Source organism: Balearica regulorum, chromosome 1 (genome assembly GCF_011004875.1).
Source record: "Balearica regulorum gibbericeps isolate bBalReg1 chromosome 1, bBalReg1.pri, whole genome shotgun sequence".
In the NCBI taxonomy this organism is placed as follows: domain Eukaryota; kingdom Metazoa; phylum Chordata; class Aves; order Gruiformes; family Gruidae; genus Balearica; species Balearica regulorum.
Genome location: NC_046184.1, coordinates 122,848,814 through 122,868,819, shown reverse-complemented (window position 1 = coordinate 122,868,819; position 20,006 = coordinate 122,848,814). Strand labels below are relative to the sequence as shown.

The 20,006-nt window shown below is 42.8% G+C and overlaps 1 protein-coding gene and 1 long non-coding RNA gene across 5 annotated transcripts in view; one reads left to right on the top strand and one right to left on the bottom strand.

The window, feature by feature from the left end:
• LOC104635932 (amine oxidase [flavin-containing] B) overlaps window positions 1-20,006 on the bottom strand; it is a 72,958-nt gene that overhangs the window by 9,146 nt on the left and 43,806 nt on the right. Inside the window, exons 11-16 of one of the 4 annotated variants that reach the window (XM_075773755.1) lie at window positions 15,730-15,787; window positions 14,631-14,728; window positions 13,356-13,467; window positions 11,630-11,692; window positions 11,053-11,213; window positions 6,290-7,837 (exon numbers count right to left, since the gene is read on the bottom strand). In XM_075773755.1, the coding sequence (XP_075629870.1) occupies window positions 11,058-11,213; window positions 11,630-11,692; window positions 13,356-13,467; window positions 14,631-14,728; window positions 15,730-15,787 (487 nt within the window). In that variant the 3' untranslated portion in view covers window positions 6,290-7,837; window positions 11,053-11,057. Of the gene's footprint in view, window positions 1-6,289; window positions 10,823-11,052; window positions 11,214-11,629; window positions 11,693-13,355; window positions 13,468-14,630; window positions 14,729-15,729; window positions 15,788-20,006 lie in introns of those variants that run through there. The other 3 variants (XM_075773747.1, XM_075773762.1, XM_075773772.1) reach the window with 3 other exon arrangements.
• On the top strand, window positions 1,549-20,003 carry LOC142604829 (uncharacterized). Its single transcript, XR_012838667.1, has 4 exons — window positions 1,549-3,348; window positions 4,479-5,030; window positions 13,315-13,484; window positions 15,285-20,003. It is a non-coding gene; the product is annotated as an uncharacterized LOC142604829 (long non-coding RNA).

Here is a 20,006-nt window from a genome sequence, read left to right as displayed (position 1 = left end):
GATAGATCAGTTGGTCCAAAATAAGCAAGTGGAGATGATGCATATGAGAGAACCTGCCTCTTTTTTAATTAAATTGCTGGTTTTGCTTATGGATACCACAGTGGCTGTGCCCAAGCCCCTCGCAGCATGTCACATAATAAGCCTTTCGGCACCTTTGCGAGCCACAGAAATCGTCACCGGGGATGGGAAAACGCTCCTGTGAGACCCTCATGGTTCCCACCTCCTGTCTGCTCCGCTCCCCTCGGCTGCAGCTCCTGCCTGTGCAGGGCGGCACGGCTGCCCCCTCCCTGGCTGCCATCAACCAGCCCCTTGGGGACAGGGACCTTGAAATAGGACGGCTGCTGGGACAGGCAGGAGGTGCAGGAGGAGAGCTGCTGGCTGGCTTTTTTGCACCATCAGCCCAGGGAGGCTTTCTGTCCCTCATCACCTGCCCGTCTGTCACACAACCCCCAAAATTCCCGGCACAGGACCTGACATCCCAAACCGTTTTGGTTGGAAACCCACCATGTGAGAGGTCTGGGAAGGAGCCACCATTATGAGGATGAAGCACCAGGTTGCAGAGGCTGCATGTTTCAGCGTGGTGGACGTGAACCTCCCCCGGGTCAGGCAGCGTCTCTCCAGCTGTGCTCCTCGCGTGGGGCAAGGAGGAATCTGTCTGACCAGATCCACCCGTGGTGCTAAAGGTACATCCAGCCTCAAAATCCACTCTGGGCAAGCAAGTGGCGCAGCCTGCGCTTGGCCTCTTTGACAGTCGTTCACCAGCAATACTTTCCAGTCCACATTTGATCCCACCCCCATTTTCACGCTTGATCCCTTTTCCCAGGATCAAACAAACCCCCAACCACTGGCACAAATTAGTATTATATATTTGGATAAAAATACCACCCACAGGGATGTGCCAACGTTGCACGCTCTGACAGGCTGTGATGTGCTGGTTTACCACCAGTCGGTTCCCACATCCCATTGACCAGGTTCTGCTGCCCGACAGCAAGGGCTTTCCCCAGCCACAGACCATGCCGGGAACAAGCTGGAGGCTGGTCTTGTGTTCTCTGCGCAGACCTCAGCTCCCAATTCCTGACATCAGCATCAAAAAATGGAAAAATGGACAATTCCAGAGAGTCCTCTTCCGTGGAAACATGATTTCAGTTGGTTCTTTTCTTTTCCTTTTGGACTGTTTCTCTTCCACAGAGCTGTTGGAAACAATTTTGCTTTGTAAATGATCCCTGCAAGAGTTGCTTTCCACACACACACAAATTTCATTTTGGTGAAAATCCAGAAGGGGAAATTAAATGTGCTCTTTGTTAGTGAACTGTAACTTCTTTTCCCACTCAGCTCCTGCACTTGGCAATCAAGGCTTTGGGCTCCAGTTGCAATTCCTGTTCTGCTCTTTATTTGTAGCACTTCTTAGCTTCCCAGTTTCTGTTCTCTGTTTCTCACTCTCTTTGGGTTTGTTGTTTGGTTGGGTTTTTTTGGTTTTGTTTTTGTTTTTTTTTTAACTCATCTTACATAGTAGACACAGAATAACCCAGGGCACAAAGGAGAAAAAGTTTCCTGAGTGCATTACTTATGAGAGGAAAGGGACGCTTTAGCAGAGCAGCGCTGGCTCCTTGCTGGGTGCCCGAGGTCAGCAGTGCCTCCGAGCTGCCCGGCTCCTCGTCCAGGGGTCCCAGGAGACGTGATGTGCCCCGGCCTATAACCATGAACAGATCAGACAGGGGTGTGAGTTTGCACTTGTGACCTTAATAAGCACAAGACAATATAAGACAGATGTCCTTTGCCATCTCTGTCTTACCACTGTTACTCTTTCTCTATGAAATGTAACGCTGAGCTCCGCTGACACTCACAGTGCAAGACAGCTTCCACTCAGGATGGGGTTGAAAATGAAGCAAGGGATGTAATTACCGTTTGTGTTGGGATTCGGACTTCCATTGCCAGACCCTTCACTTGAAAACTCCTTGGATTATAGCCTGAGCACCATTATTTTCATCAAAATATTGGTTAAATCCGGGATGTCCGGCTGAATTACAAAAAAGCAAAGCCTGGCGTTTGTGGGGGTCTACTGTTAGCAGACACCAGCTGCAGACAGCTGTGCTGAAGCGTAGCCGGCCACCCGTCTGCTGCACAGCAGCCGGGGCGCAGCAGGGCTCAAGGCTGAAATAAAGGCTGCCATCTTCTGGCTACATAACAGCAGGATTTCATCACCTCGCAAACAAAAGCGTGGCAAAACTTAACGTTTTGATTTGCAGAAAGGTCTCAGTGGGTATTTCTGTGCTGGTTCTTACCGTTCCTGTTGGGTACCCAAAATACCGAACTCTGGGATGGAAACACATGAAAGGAAAGGGATGGAAGTCCCCAGCTTCAAGCCCCAGTTTTCCCTGTCTCCAAGCTCTGATACGCCACATTGGAGGAAGCAGAGAAAGGCAGGCTCCATCCCCGCAGCCTCTGCTTCCCAGCACCAGCCAGTCCCTGGCTGAAACCAAAGAGATGAAACGGCTGCTGCACCACCCCTCTGCCAGCACTGCAAGACTCCCTCTGAAGTCTTAAGTCTTTTCTGAAGTCTTAAGCTTAAGTCTTTTCTGCCTCTTGGCAGCATGAAGGAGCTGGGAGAAAAGTGTGAGCACAGATCCTGAATGCGCTTGAACACTCCCCTCCTCCGAGAAGGGGCTTTCTTTGGGGGCAGTTTGCTTTATGGATATAGATAGAGGTGTTGGCTCAAATATGCAACCTCTGAAAAAGCACTCTGGCCAAACTCCAGCTCATAAACAAATGATAGGGAGATTACATGGTTTCTAATTTAGTTTAATAATCTTGTTCCACTTTGGACTAAATTGGCAAGTGGAGGCTGGAGTAACATGTCCCCTTGATTTTGATTAAGTGCAAGCATGCATTTCAATTGTTTAAGATAACGACTGCACAGCCCGATGGGACATCTCACTGCCTCAGACCTGGAATAGAAGTTTCCACATCTGAAATTATAATGTAATTTCTGCTAAATGCAACACTGCTGTGCAAAGTGTTTTCTTACAACTTGGAGCATATGCAAATTGGGAGTGAACAGCCTGAGAGCTGACAAGGATGCCTCAGTGCATTATTAATATGCTTCCCCTTCTCCCCTCCTTCCCATCCAGGCATCAGAGCATATTTGAATGCAGTGTTGAATCCATTAGACAGTGGTGCAGGAGTGAGCCGAGCCATTTGACAAACTTTGTCAGGCAAAGGCTGCTGTTTCTGCTGGGTGTTTCTGCGGGGTACCACTTCTCAAGCGCTTCTTCAACAAGTCTCTGCTGCAGCAGGGAAATGGCACTCGATGAGACCCCTCCAAAGTTACTGCTGGCGTTCAATGGCCAGGTGAGGCTGGTCTGTATTTGCTCAGACCCATTCTGCTGTAGATCAGGTGAATGGATCGCTTGGAGCTGGGTGAGACTTTTTTCCCCCCTCAAAATTGCAGGGTTGGGGAGAGGGAGTTCACAGAGCCTGTGGATGCCAGAGTGAGTGGAGCTGGATGGATATTGATTATTTTGTTAGGGCTGTTCTGCTCAGGAGGGGCTGAAAAAATTGCTAACAGAAAATTCCCTGTGCACATAGAAAAACAAACCCTGAGTGAAAGCTAACAACCCTTTACTTCTAAATTAGAAAAGGTATCTCTCACACTGTCAAAGCACAGAGTGAGACTGTCTTTGACCTACAATGGATGTAAAAACTCAAAACAAATTTGTTTGCCTCTTTCAGCAAGGCCAGGAAGAATGGAAAACTGGGATGAGCTAGCATGGCACTGAATAAAGACTCAGTGGACAGGACCATTAGTGTGTGTTTCACAGCTTGTCACAGCTATTTAAAATTCATTTTTGAGCTTTTTTCTAGCCTAGCTTCAGAATAGTTTATTGCTACTGACTGTACAAATCATGCAAGCTAAAATCAACTTACAAACCCTCTTACTCAGGTGTATTTAATTTTTTTTTTTGCAGCTTAACATGGCAATCAGCTGCTACCTGAAGGTTTTTCTAGCAAATATCACTAATATTCTAACTGACTAGAATACCATGCCTTTGTTTTTCTTTCCAATGACCAACAAAATCATTGTATAGCCTGCCTGCAAAAAGGACAGCCATGTATAAACATATTACATGTGCAGCTACCTATTAACATGCCACGCAAGATTCACAGGGCCTGCATTATCCCTGTTGGCATTTCTCCAAAGCTAAATATCCCAAGGAACCATTGAAGTCCTTAACTGCTGTCAGCAGTTGGTTGGAGGCAGAAGCTGCCAAGTTCGGTATCCAAAGCGCCAGGCTGGTTTAGGACACGTGGCCTCTGGAGAGCTGTTGCCTTTTGGAGCAGCAGCTGAAGGCTGGACAAGGTGCCCTCAGGTGTCTGAAAGGCACAAGGCCACTCTGTTTTGGCTCCTGAATTGCTCTCTAGGTGGGTAAATATCATGTGCTCTTTGAAAACATCTAACCTTGTAATTAATGTCTTTGCAGAACAAGTGAAACACACATATCAGATATAGAAAACCTCTTCTAACCTGAGCTCATCCCATGTGTTTGAAGCACGTAACTGAGATACCGAAGTTAGGAACCCAATCAATTTAGGCATCCTCCTAGACGGAGAGCGAGAGAGAAGGACATGTCCATAGGACTCCTCAGTCCTGCATGGCAGAACCACCCCGCGCGGAGCCCCTCTCCCCTGCTCACCGCACAGAGAAGGACCAGCCAGACAAGAACTGTGTCTCCGCAGCCCCGTTGATGGAAGCACCTCAAACAAATTGGCAAAAACTTGGGCCTTAATGTGTTGGTCTAAATTAAACAGAATGCTTCTCCTTGTTTCCAGTAGATACTAAGCTGTATCTTGGTTCTGGACAATTTGAGGCCAGCTTTGTCTTTTATTCTCAGATGCTTTTTTTTCTTTTTTCTGAGACAACTCTACAGGCCCAAGGGGAGTTCATCCTGCCTTGAGCCGGAAGGCAAAACTCGTCAGTCCCTCAAACATTCCGGGATTTGCTTCAGGTAAGTAGATTGGTATAATTATACAAGGTGAGAAGAAAAAATTATCCTCACAGTTTTCAGACTCGAAGTGAGTTTTGTATGATTTAGCCAAATAATCTGCAAATACATCCTATCCTCTCCTAATCAACAAATGGGTATCAGGAAATTGTGTTAGTATCTTCTACAGATGTTATACAAATTGCATTTCTCCTGTATTAATCTGTCCAAATTAATTTTCCGTACACTGGACTGCTGGAAATAGTGAAGTGCCTCATGGCTGACATAGTCTCTTTAATGTGCACATTAAAAAGCTTTGTAAACAAACAAACAAATAAATCAAAATTAATAATAATACCATTGCAGTACCTCCTCTGGGATTCACAGGATATGTCTGAGCAAAGGGTTAAAGAAGTAGTTCAGATCTGACCCAAGGCAGCAATGCTTCAGACTCATAACCACTTGTGAGCTGCTGCTTTGAGGGACTGAAATGCATTGCCAGTTCCCATGCATTTCTTAGGGGACGGATGCTTTATAGAGCATACAAAGGATTAGTGGAAGATATTTGCTTTCATGGTATTTGTGTTCCTTTATAACTGGTAAGTAATACTGAAAGTTAAGCCTATACAAAGATCACTGCATGCTTTTGACACGTTTTTCACATGGATGGTTACGCTTTTTGCAGTATTCATAGACTATATTTTTGTGAAACACAGGTCCCTTCCCAAGGCTGAATTTGTTCTTCAGTTACATTAGCTCTCTAGCACTGACACTGAGCTGCCGGATGAAATTTAGCCAGTGACCTTTGTCTCTCTTTTCCTCCAAGTTTTTTATGTTTACTCCACACAGTATTTGGTACACGGTCTGTTTCTTCCCATGTTCAGTTACAGCCGCACGCCCTTGACTCTTACGAGCAGCTATAAAATGTGTCCCTGCCCATACGTGTTCTGGTAAATAAGGTGCTGTCAGAGAGGTATCTTCACGATGCTGACACTCCAAATCCACCCACAGCAGTAAAAACTAGTTCTTATGTGTAAAAGACAGTTGTCCATCTATATGTTAGGAAGAATTATTGCCAAATGCGGTTTGATTTTTTTTGTGTTTAGTTTTTTTGGGGGTCGGGGTTTTTTTTTTTTTGCTTTTTTGAGGTTTTTTGGGGGTTTTTTATCCTTCTCTCCTTCTTCTGAAGGAGACAAGCTGAAGATACCTCACTGGCTTCGGTATGAAATGCTAAATGTTGTGTTACTAAGCAATGCTCACCACCACAACCAAGTCGAAAGGGGCTTCCACAAAAGAAAAGCCTCAAACAGTAAACGTGACATGACAATATTTATTGATTCTAATTAAGGTTAAAAAAAGTTCACAGCTGTCAGATAAAAATATCTGCAGAGCCTATTGAAAAGGGAACTTAAGAAGGAAACCAAGGGAGACAGTCACCACAGAGGCACTTGAGAAAATGCTACAGTTATAAAAGGCACAAATTCATCACACACACAGCATATATATTCCTGCAAAGTGAAGTCACTCTTTTTGTCCAAAACACAGAGGCAGGCATCACTAAACACTGACCTGTACATGACCACGGGAGACACGCTATAAGCGGCAGTCTATGACAACGCCTGAACAATTTCACTGTTGAGATACTTTGAAAGCAAGACTGCTTTGGCCAGCTCGGTTTTATCTCTATTGACGAACAGATTCTAAGATCAAGGTGATCTTAAGGTGGTGGAGATGGGAGAGAAAATCTTAGTCCATTTAAACACAGGTCAGGTTTGTCTGGGAGCATTTGTAATCTGTGATTTAAGTGGGTTTGCTTCTGGCCTGAGAGCAGTGGCAGACCTGTTGTCATTTAATCCTGGCTCCTTTTTGCATCCAAGTACTTTTGGAGGACATACAATTCCTTCTTCCTCAAAAATATTATCTCAAAAAAAAAACCCCAACCCAAAACTACAAACTCAAAATTTCTGCACTTCTGTAAAATCTACCTCAGTGAAACGATCCCACTGAGGACACAGTAAGGTTATTTTAATAGAAGTCCCTAGCTTCTCCTCCAGGCCTTGGGTTCCAGCGATGGACAATGCTTAGACATATACTTAATTGTGATTAATGTCTTTGTTTTATTGACAGCAGATGCGCTATTTGGAATCAAGATCTGCATTGAGAAAAAAATGCACTAGTTAGAGGAAAGACAAGGGGCTGCCTCAGATTGCTCACTTCCTTGTTATTGTCGAGTAGTTTGTACAATTAGCTTTCAAGTACTTTGGTTAACACAGATTTTCATGCCATGACCCAACATCCTTTGCAATATACAGTTGCTATCAGAACAGTGTACAAGCAAGTAAACCTCTTTTTTTTTTTTTTTTTGCAAACTCTTAAGAGCCTTACAAAATATACATGGTAACACAAATCAGTTCATAAGAGACAAATACAATTATTTCCATGGTTGTTCTTATAATACATTTTATGAAGCTGGTAAACTGCTGGAACTTTCATGATAGCAGATTTCTCATCAAACATGTAATAAATTAAGAATATAGCACAACTGGTTACCCGTTAAACCAGACTTCATTGCTCTCCTTGAAGGGTTGGCACAAAGGAATTTTAAAAATGTAAGCCAGTGCTAACAGTTCCCTCTACCCATGGGGAAGCAACTTGATTCTCTACCTACATTTGTCAATTTTCTCATCACGCTGGCATCCACATAGACAAAGTGCCACATGTTCCTTTTATGTGCAAGATGTCAAGAAAACAGCAGCAAATCCTTCTGTTTAATCCCATAGTGATGATAAGCTCCACAGCATAATCGTAGTAAGACACGGCTGTAAAGACAAAGAGAGCATTCCTAATGCTTCGGCAGTCTGGAAGGAAGAAGACAGAGACCTTTGAGTGCTAATACAGATGTTGAAATCCAGATCTCCCAGCTCCATCAGATTTGGCTACAAATCTTAGGGGATCCAAATTTAATTTGAGATTTTAAGTCACAGCTGCTTTTAGTTGTGGCAGAATAACATGAGAAATGCTTTGTGGGTGGTTTTTTCCATTTTTGTTTCACCTTGAAAGTAAGAATAAGAAAGGTTTATAACTATATACACCTTTTTTTCCTTTTTTTTAAATTGACAAATCTCAGGAAAAACTTTGGCTATGGTTCAGTTCAGTTCTAACTACACCTGACTTCTGTTTTTTCCTGGATTTTCTGCCCCTGTGGCACACAACATTTTCTTGTTAGACTGGGAAAAACCTTTGCCAGATTCAGGACCAAAGAAGAGACAAATACATTTTGGACTTGAATAAAACCGATTTACCCTCAGTCTCATGGATCTGCTCCCCTTTAGAGACCAGCAGAGCATTTCTAGGGCAGAAGCAGGACTTGAATTCCAAACAATTTTGGCAGAGAAATCATCTGCAAATGCAGCAGTTCTTTATATGTTAAGCATGTATTCACCGTCTAGCACTTACAAATATTGGGCCAATATTTTTAAAATGTCTTCCCAAATTTAGGTTCCTATGTTTATTTCTGACCTGAGAATTGTCTGAGTTGCAAAAGCCCTGAACTTACACAGTTCCCATTCAGCTTTTGCTTCCTAATTCATTTAGTAAATAAATCACAGAGAGAGAAAGCCATGTAGAAGCACTCTGTGGTAGGCAAATGTCCCAGCTAATTAGTGCTCTATGTGGTACAATGAGAAAGGCCATATGTACACTGCTGCACTGTTCTTCTGACTTAAAGATCTTTTTGTCTGAAAAGTTCCCCTATGCATTTTAAAAGGCTGTTATGAGGCTATTCATTTGTGAGAAAATCCAAGCTGCTGCTACAAGAAAATTTTAACTGGCACATCAAGTTAAAAAGAATGAAACCTAAGGGCCAGAAACTGATGCCCTGCTCACAAATATTACAGCTTTATAAGTAGTTCAGTGGATTTCCGTGGGACTAATTGGAGAATGAAGTACTGCTGTGCACGAGCAAGATCAGATGCTAGCCCAAAAAGTCTGCCTGAGACTGGTGATGCAGTTCTACCATCTGCTCACACCAGTTGCTGAATACATTCTTATTATACTTTCCTCCATGGCTTTTTACTGCAATGTAATTTTTTACATATAAATCAACACTGGTTGAAGGGAGAAGTACAGCAAATGGGCTCAGAAAAATTCCAGACATGCAACTTTTCTCAAACTTCATGTGCACCAAATCCTGTTCTCAGTTATACCTGTGACTTCCTCTTTTGTGTCGGGCAGATGTAAAACAGCAGAAACACCTAGAACAAGGTACTGTGATGTTGACAGGTAGGCACCTAAGGTTTTAGTGGCTGGGTTTTTTTCTTCTTTTCTTTTCTTTTTTTACATTGTTTGAAAGGTACCAAGCTAGAGAGGGCAGAAGCACTTGCATGCGACCTATCCTATCCTATCCTATCCTATCCTATCCTATCCTATCCTATCCACGGTTCTCTTTGATCTCTCTATCATTTAGTGGAAGTTCTAGTGACATCAATATGGTCGTTCAGAAGCTCTCAATCAGCTAAGCTGTGTTCAGCATAAAGCATAAAGCTGTGTTCAGCATAAAGCAAGTGTTGGGGAGCAGTTAAAGTTTGGAGTTTTTTAATGCTAACACTATGTTTTCAAGCCCATTATGCCCTACCAGGCAAGAGATAGCCTCAAGGTTGTTCAAAGTATAAACTTAAGTAGATGAAAGACAGGAAGGTGATAAGAAAATTATGTAAAAGCATTTTTATGGATGGCTTTAAAACTTCCTGGCTAAACAGAAGTTAATTTGTTCTCTTGCCATCTTAGAATTGTTTAGGTTGGAAAAGACCTTTAAGATCATCAAGTCCAACTGTTAACCTAGCACTGCCAAGTCCACCACTAAACCATGTCCCTAAGCACCACATCTACAGGTCTTTTAAATACCTCCAGGGATGGTGACTCAACCACTTCCCTGGGCAGCCTGTTCCAATGATTGACAACCCTTTCAGTGAATTTTTTTTTTTCCTAATATCCAATCTAAACCTCCCCTGGCACAACCTGAGGCCATTTTCTCTTGTCCTATCACTTGTTATTTGGGAGAGGAGACCAACACCCACCTGGCTACAACCTCCTTTCAGGTAGTTGTAGAGAGCGATAAGGCTTTGCAGCAACTTAGGGAGCTAAAAGAGGACCTTGGAGGCAAAGAGATGTCAGACAGGGTGAAAAGGCTCAACCGGGTGTGCCTGTGCCATCACATTAGCACAAGGTTCCCTGTTCATCATCAGGCCCAACAGCCTGATCAGCCGCACTGCTGCACACATCGGTTTTAGTGTGGAGCCAGCCAGTTTTCTAGGCAGAGGAGATCTGATCCCACACAGGGATGGACTCGACTTGGGCACAGGCAGTGTGAACACAGCTGGGGAGCCTGAAATTCAACTCCATTGCCAAAGACGGAAAAAATATTTTTCTTTAACTCACTGTAGGGCAAATATGCCACTGGAAATGCTAACAACCTATGGCCACACTTGCATAGTTTGGATGGATAAATTGAGCCCGATGTCCTTTAGGTGCTGCCTGGGCTCTGCATATCTGGGTGAAAAAAAAAAAAAAAAGATCCTCACCAGCAATTAGCATGAAGTGGTTAATTATTCTTTAAGCTATGGATTTCTTTTCCCAGTCCACCACACAGAAAGGCAGAAAACCTTTGTTTATGACTAGAAATGGAAGTGCCTGTGAAGACTTAGAGTTCAGGGTCTGGTTCAGATATAAGTGTAATGACAACTGGAAATCTCATCAGAAAAGAACCTTTTTTTAAGAGGTATATTGTCACTTCTGCTCTGAGATCTGGATAAAAACTTCAAGGTGATAACGCTTGGCAGGGTATCCTAGAAATTCAACAAGAAAGAAGTTACTGCTAGAAGTAGGCCTGGATTCAAGGGGTTCTTTTTCAGTATGGATCCCTTTCCTTTATCCCTCCCCTCTAGCCTCTTACCTCTACTGCTTTCTCCTCTTCCCTAGTCCTGATCTGATTTTGGAGACAGGGAAGTACATGCCAAAAAAAAAAAAACCTCTGAAAGAAAGAAAACCGCTCAAGTGTGAGGCTTTGCATTGGTACCTTTTTCAGTTTCGAACCAGAAGTCCCTTTTTGTAGGCAAATAATCCTGCCACAGCCACAGAAGTGAAGAAAGTGGAAAATCCAATCAGCTTTAGCAGTCCCGGCACAGACGGCAAGTTCCTCTCCCAGAAGGTTGTAGTGATGGGCAAAGCTGGAACATCCTGTGGGGAGAGCATCCATTATCAACATAACATCTCCACTGTGAGAGGCAGGATGTAAATCAAGAGCTTCTTGCCACAGAAATGGAACTGTGTTGAAGCAGTTCATGTTGTGAAGAAGTACAGTGTATCAAAATTTTCTGCTCAGTTGAAGGGAAGGGGAAAAGACACATGGAAAGGATTCATAGACCAGTTAAAATAGGCAGTTCTCTCCAGTCTTGTGTTACAGAGTTGTCAGATGGGTGCCTTTTCTGAATTTCTATCATATTCCTGTTTAGGGAAGGGCAGTATTAGTGAGTAAGGGAAAGTTTATTGTGGCTTTTGTTTAGTGAACTTAAATAAAAACAGCCAACAAAATTTTATCTTGTCAGCAAAACAGCAGAAAAAAAATAATGCATTTAATCTACAGAAAGACTTACAATTGATTCAGGTTCTGGCTTCCAAATTTCACTGTCTGGGATTTTCCTCATAGCAAACAGTATCTGAAAATAAATAACATTTTCTAGTAAGTATCATTGAAAAGGCAAAAGGGCTGGCTTCACTTTTTGTTTTAAAAAGGCATGATAAAGATAGCAATTGAACACATAAATCTCTGTGTATTCAAATTCTAAAGAAAACTTGACCTTTGTGCGACTCATTTCTGGGGAGGCCTGATATTTGTAAGTAAGTCACTCATCCTAGTGGAAAGCAGAAACAGTAACAGAAAAGCCTCTCTATGCTTAGTTAGTCCATGTGAGATATCAGAACTTGAGTAGTCCTGTGGGAACAGGGTAATAAGAATATGACTAGGAGTTAAGTATACACTCATGGCAAAGTGAGGTGTGCATGAACTAGCTACTGCATGGGCAACCTATATAGCCAGGAGTAGCTTTGTTTGCAAATTTTACCATGATGTAGAAAGAGGAACAGAATCCTGTGAGTGATGACCACCACTTTCAGCCAGAGAAAAGCAAGACTAAAAAGAAAACCTTCACGATGAAAAGTAACCATTCAAAGTATCAAAGATATCAGAGATGGGTAAGATAGCAAAAATGATCTTAAATTATAGTCATGAAAGACAGCAAGATTAACTTCTTCTGCAGTAAAATACAATGGAGGTGGCGATATTAACATTTTTCCTATTCCAGGCACTTGTAGATTTAACAAGATTTGCCATCTTTTACGATGGGCTTTTATCCTAGGCAAGATTCATGGAACCCGTTGACTTTTCAATACGGGAGAGTGAGAAACCCTTGCACTGGATTTTAAATGTATTTTCCTTTCACAAGTAAATGAAGAAAGGAAAACATAAAATTTTTTACCAGTCAAGCTCACTTGCCAGCTTCTCTGCTGAGGCCTATGGAGGTCCTGCTGTAATGTCCTTACATTAGAGAGGTCATTAGAGAAGCACTACCTGTGGAGGTTTTCAGGAACAGGTTAGGTGTAACCTTCACAAATGGGACAGTTTAGGGACAGTTAATCCCTGTCTATTCCTGTCTTTTGGGGCAGGGGTATGGACTAGACAAACCCTCCAGATCCCTTCCAGGCCAGTTTCTGTTCTATGACTGTAGTTCTTAGCCACAAGGTTCCCTTCACTTCATAAAACAAAAATGAAATTTCTTTTGCTACTCCATAAACTGTAATATTCCTGAAAATATTTGAGGAATTGGCATTTTCTCAGAAGGAAAATATTTAAGTTCTTCTTTAATGACTTCATGTAAGACTGTCTCAATGGTATATCACTGAGTCCACAATGTAATTGTTGGAAGCAGTTGAGGAAGGGACTGGCTTGGTCTGCAGAGCTGCAGAACTGAGCTGTTCCTAGTGAGGTTAACAGCCACGATTTCTCAGTATGACAACTAACAAAGCACCCATTTGGGGCAAAAATGACTGTGTGAGAATTTGGGATTATTGTTAAAGAAGAAAGGATTTCATTCCTGGGGGCAGAGAAGAGTTTGAAGAGTCAAAGCCCTTCCGAAGCATTCCAAATCTAAGTGCAAAACCTTCATCCTTTTTGAAGTCTATCTCTTTTGCAGGTATTTGCATCAAGATTTCAGAACACCTAAAGCTGTCAACACTCCATTCCCATTTCACCTCCAACAAAAAGATCTTTCATTTTCCATAGGATATTTGATGGTGTCCCCTGATTTGTGCTTCCACCTGTACCTCTCTGGCTGCTCTCTCTCCAGCCTGTACAGCCCCCTCCATGTATCCACTCCACTCTGTGGCTGTCTCTGTGCCAGCAAAATAGATCCTGCCAACGGGCTGCCGAATAATCCTGGCGGGGGACAAGCAGTAAGTTACATCAGCCATATCAGGAAAGATAACTGAAATCCTTGAGTTATTATTAGAATAAAAGTGTTTTAAATAACAGCGAACACTTACAGATAGCAACTCTGGTGAGTTGAGCTGGAGGGGGAGTCTGCATTGCATTTCATTTCTTACAGTAAACACATCAGTGTTCCTATTTTCTAAACATTTACACTGCAACTCTTGCAATGGTATTTCGGGTTGTGAATCTAGTGCTCATAGATGTGAAGGACAATTAGCTTGAGATGAGGCTTATTCTATCTCACAGTTTTAGCCTTTGTCACAAATACCAGCGCTAGGCATTATTGGCATAGTGTAGCATTCTGAAGTACCTGCCCATGATATCTAAAGTAATAAGCAAAAAAAAAAAAAAAAAAGAAAAAAGAAAAAAAGGGGGGGGGGTTACCCTATTTTTGCCAGAATTTGCAGTAATTATCACTAAAATTACTTTAAAACCTAAGGCCTCCTTAAGCTCTTTATTATAACTGCTTTATTGCTCTAAGTTCTTCTTAAATTGTGAAAGTTATACTTCAAAAGTAGGCCTATGCCACCACATTAAAAAACTATGTATCTGAACCTAATCACCAGCCTGACCAGCAAGTCTTTTTCTTTTTGGTAAATCTTGTTTTCATGCAAAAACTTAAGTCAGAAAGGACTGTATATGCTGATCACTATATTAAGCCTTGACTGCTAAAAGGAAAGGAACAGTCCAAAGAAATCACTCATTACTGTCAGTGTTGGCAGGAATTAACTCTCTGCCAGTATTTATAAAAAAAAAAAAAAAAAAAAAAAAAAGCTAAAAATGTGCTGGAAATGGTAACACCGATCTCAAATATCCAATGGCAGTTTTTAAAACAGATTGTGAAAACTTCCCAACTCCCTTCCAAGAACTTAGTCAGCTGTATTCACTGAATAACAAAAGTGAATAAAACCCCCTAATGATACTGTACTCATCCATCATAAAGCCCAACTGAGACAAGTGGAAGGTTAGAATGTCTGTTTAAAATATTCCCCAGTGATCTTAAAGGTATAAAGTGAACAGCGACAGAGGATTTATGACCCTTTCTGAGGATATTTATTAACTCAGTCTTATCTTACTACTCCGAAGCCCACCATAAATAGACACTGTACCTTCCATACTGAGTCATTATGCCTGGTGGGAAGTAGGCTGTGTAGCAGCCCCCACAATACTGCTCTTCACACCAGTTCTTCTCTTCATAATGCACTGGCTGTAAAACAGAGATTAATTCACTCAAGGAAAGGACAAAGTCGTGAAGAAGCTGATAAAAGAACTGAGGAGACAGCAAAGAATAGCTTATGATTTGTTGCATGTCAACATCTGACAAGATGAGCACGTTTAACAAGTCTCTTAATGCAGCATGGATCCAACACAATAAACCTTAATTTTAGACACTGCTAGCTATTTTTTTAAAAACTAGCTAATATGGCCACTGTAGAACTTAATCCTCTTAATCTGTCAATGTAAATTTATGCTTTGAGCACAAATTTATGCTTTAAGCCATGTAAAGCAAAATTAACCTCTGGTGTACACAGGTATAACACTTGTAATATGTACATTTGATACAACTATATACTGTTAAAAATGCAAAGTATGGCACTTGCATGGCTGTGCATACAACATTGTTGTGTTTAAAATGATGTAATCTTGAGATTGATGTCTACAAATTTTAACTCACGTAAAATTGCCCTTAAAGGATAAAGGGTGTTGATCACATAACCTAAGTGTGAGATCACACAAATCCTATCAGTTATTTACCATTATAGGGAAGAGAAGGCCAGGGAAAGGCAAAAAGAAAAAAACATGCAGCAATGGATCTTAGCAACTAGCAAGAGAGAAGAAACATTATGCTCAACATAGACTGAGAGGGAAAGGCAAGCCTGCCACATATGAAAACAAGTGAGATGTACAGTGGTAAGCACTGTGAATGTCACCCACGAAGCTGGACTTTTAGCTACCCATAATATCCATAGCTGCCTTTTAACTATATCACAAGCTCATTCTTACCCTCACGGTCAAACACAACCCAAGACTTGCCATAACCTTCTTTCCACGCCTCTACAGAGGGCAGCAAATGCCCCCATAGCAGGCAACTTTTCCAAAATGCTACGCAGCACTGTGCTGGAGCACTGCTGCATTCCAGTTTCATTCTGCCCTTCCCCAGCTAAACAAGTCTGATAAGAGACGCCATGGTTGAGATTGTATGCTTACATGTAAAGCTTCCTCTGATCCCAGAACCTTTGCATACAGCTCACACAACCTCGTCTTCCTGCAAGAGAAAAGCAACAGAAGACTTCTGTGTGAGGAAAGAGAAAACAAACCACTTCTAATATGTCCTAGTTTCAAGAAAACAGGTTATTAATATCTGCTTGAATTTGAGGTTCCAGTTTTTTTGGGATCTATCCTAATTGCTCAGCCTCTGAATCACTAGAAATAACTCAAATTCCTGTGCTGCATAAGAGCTGGTTTTCCCAGCAATTATGCAAGCTGTTCCCTTAAGATGCCTCTAGCAGCCCAAATCCATACTTTATCCAAAGGTGCTCTAGGCTGTCAGGAAAAGAAAGTAGTAAGGCATTGCACTTTTTTGTCTTGGCACATAGTCTAACTGATGGTTTGTTCCTACAAAGATACAGGTATTGATAGCCCGAGGCTCTCAAGGAATCAGTACTTTATTTCTGTATCTATAAAATTTCCTCCTGTTTTAGTTTATGAGACTATAAATCCATGAATATACTTCATTCCGTAGCAAACCCCAAGTGCAATTAAGTTTATTCCTACAAGCTTTTGGGTCTTACTTTTTACTGTTAGCCGCACTGCACCAATTCCCAAACACAAGAAGATCAAGATGAAATAACAGTTAACAATTACGAAAAACAAACACGCAAACACAACACTGGAAAGACATTTACTTCTGGAAGCAAGTCCTGTGCTCCACAGAAAGCCATGCTGGGCACAGAAATAGAGCAGCCCCAGCTCTGTAACTGTATGAGCTACACTCCCACCTATATAAGCATATGAGGAAACTATATCTATACCGCTGTATGAAGCAACCCAACTACACAGGAGCACAGCTATACCCATGAGCAGCGGAACTCAAAGAATGCCATAGAAAGGGGATGAGGAGAAAAAAAAAAACAGGAAGACCTGAAGGACCTTGAAGAAGGTGTCCTCCTGTGTAGGTTGGGGCTTGAGCAGGAAAGTGAAGCTGCTACAGTTCAGGAAGAGCCGTGGCCCTGGGGTGATTTTGCTGCTGGCAGGTGTCAAGCCCAGCAGCAGCAGAGGGGAAGGAAGCACCCCTTCCTTGTGCCCCAGGGCAGAGGACGAGGGTCAGCCTTCTGCTCCAGAAGCAGAAAGGCATGGTGATGCAGTGGCTGGCCAGGAGGGCTCAGAGAGCTGCAGAATCTGTGCACGAACATCCCACTGCACTCAGGGGGTGACGTGAATCCAGCAACAGCCATAACGAAAGGGATCATTTCCTCCATTTCTCTCTGCATCTCTCTCTAAGCGAGGTGACCACCGTGCCCTGCAGACTACCAGCACCCACCCAGTGTCTGAAGAGAATAAAGCCATTTTAACAGCACGACCTAGCAAAGCCTCTGCTGAGGTCTGCCCACCACCTCTCAAAAATGCCCACTGGCTCCTGCTTTCAGGGCAGGTCAGTGACACCACGAGGCTCCACAGGAAAGTGAGTTATCACCTTGGGATCCACCTGCTTCTGCTCCTCCCAGCACCACGACAAGGATGAGAAGGACCCCTCTAGATCTGCCTGTGCCCTGCCCTTTTTCCACACGTGACCCTTCAGGGAGCCTGGAAATGGCATATCTGAGGCTGGTAGGGATTCTCATGTATGGCCAACCACAGGGCTCCAAGAATGTGCAGGTTCACTGCTGTTTGCCAACTACATTGTAAATACAGATACAGGTAGTTTCAGATAGCTGTGCAAAAGAAAATATTAAGTTTCAGGTCAAGGGCATCTTCAGACTCTTAAGAAATTTCAACCTTGGAAGGAATTATTCATCAATAATAAGGTATTGACAGAAAAAACCCCACAGAAATGCTGTTTCTAAAGGATTGAATCCTACAACAGTAATCTATCACTGAGGGCATTCCCCCTAATAAGAGCAATCCTTGCAGATGAGCTGGTCTCTCTGCAACCTCTGCACTTTTTGTCCTAGAACAATTTAAATAAATACTTATTTATGGATTTATGGCTAATGCCAGCATGGAACATATGGAATATGCAGTGAGTAAAATCCTTATCTCTTGGTTTTGGACTCAGCTGTGAAATTGCCACCAATACTAAATAAGAGGAATGTTATGCCTGGAGCTACCTAGGTAGGGTTCTGTTGAGAGTTACACTGTGCAGCATGGAAGAAGTGCACATGCAGACACTCAGCTCTTTTCCGTGGTCTCTTACTCCACAGCCGTGTGTGATGCCATCACCTTTGTGGCACAGCTGTGAAAGGTAGGGCACAATCTAACCACTGTAATTACTCATCGGCAGCTGGCCTGGGAAGACCAGCTGGAAGGCAGCAATGAGTTTTACTCCCTTCAGTCTGGCTTAGGCTGTAAAACAGTTTCCATCCCCTCCCACAACTGCTGTTCCCAGCCATGATTTAGGATAGCTGCCATGGACTCTACATCCTACTCTTCATATCCAAGGATTACCAAAAACCTTACCCTGTCATCAACATGATAAAGGGAGAGCCCAGCTTGTGCTGACAGGTGGGCACAGCATCTCAGCGAGATGCATCCCCTGTAAGGTGCCACAAGAAGCCCATCCTCAGAAGAGATCCCTCCCTGCAAACACCATAGCCCCCATCTAAACAACACAACCTGGTTGCACCCTGAGTGTACATGGGGAGAACATCCAGGTTCATGCTCTGCCTCCTCCTGGATCCTGATTTCCACTGGAAGGAGACTTGTGCTCATGTGTAGGAGAGGTGCTGCAATGTAGCCCAGCAGGTTCTTGGTTGACCATGACCAGGACTTTAGGAGCCAGAGGCACCCCTGCCCCCTGCACCAGGGTACTTCTATCAAGTACCAACCCAAACATATTTCATAACTATTCTTTAACAAAGCAGAGTCCTTCCTAGTCTAAGGTTTATTCCACAAAAGACAAGAGTTCAAAATCCTTTTGTTTAAAACTTTGCCGTAGGCAGCAGCAGAGTCAGATAATTGTATTAATGCTTTTAACACCCGGGGAAAGCAACCTTTCCTTCCTAGTGCCTTGCAAACAGCCAGGACAGCCCTTCATTTCACAGAAAGAGAAGTGGTTCTCAAATACTGCCAATGCTCAGTTGTATCTAGTGTACTGACACACAGAGTAAGACACCATTTGGTGTTTATGATGGCTTAAAAGCCTGGGCACACTGGATTTCAGAATGCCTACACTACTTTTATTGTCAGTCACCTGATGGGGGTCTATCTAAAAGCCTCAGTGCTGAGGAAAAGGCTGCCTCATCCATTCCTGCCAAAATTAAGAGTGCTCTATGTTACCAGGCTGTCATTTGAAAAGATTGGGACATTAACAACCCCATTTAGACCCATTATCCACAGACTGCTGGACCACCTGCAAAGCTAAACTGAGGTGGCTACATCTTCTCTAGTTACACTAGCTATTACTGTAAAAATGTTTACTTGGACACAGTATTCCTTGTGGCATACTTTAAAAACAAATGTGTTTTCTCCATGTCAAAATAAGGCTTCTACTCATATCCACACTCTCTACTTGTAGCTTTAATTTGATCAGATACTGTGAATCAATGATGTGATGGAAAAAACTCATTACTTTGTATATTCTATTTTAGTAATAAACAAAAGAGCACTACTGTATGCAGAGATTTGTTTCAACCAGACAGTAAAAAAGACCTTCATCTGTGCCTGAAGGGCATTTTTTCCCATAACTGAGGGTGGAAAGCTGGAGGCAACTTTTTGACCTCTTCATGACGTGGAGGTCTCATTCATAGCAGCTACAAGGTTGCATGCACTAAGTTACAGACACTGAAAGGACCCTCCAGGGTGATTAGAAAAAAATCAAGCACAGGGGCCAAACCTGTCCCTTCTGACAAGTTTCAAAGAGCTCGGTGCACTTGCAAGAAGCCAGAAGGGTAGCAGTGGGGAGGCATGAGGCTGGCCCTAGATGCTTTCCAGTGAGGGCAGCAGAATATCTACACTACTTTCATAGTCAGCAGCTTAGAGCAGTCCTTTTGCGAAAGTCACATAAGCAGAGCAGCCTTGCTGGACAATGAGAACCAGGACCTGGGAGTGTCCAAAGGGCAGGGGCTAGCTACCACATCTGCTGCCTGTTTGTGGGAATCCTATGGGGTCTTCATCCAAAAACAAATAAGAGATCTTGTTCCTTAAAGTGACATGTCCTCCCACTGTTGCAAAGTTACAGATAACTTCCTTCAAATTGGGGCATTTTATTCCTGCTCTGGTCATTTACAACAAAAGTTTGGCCCAGATTCCATGCAAATCTCCAGTCT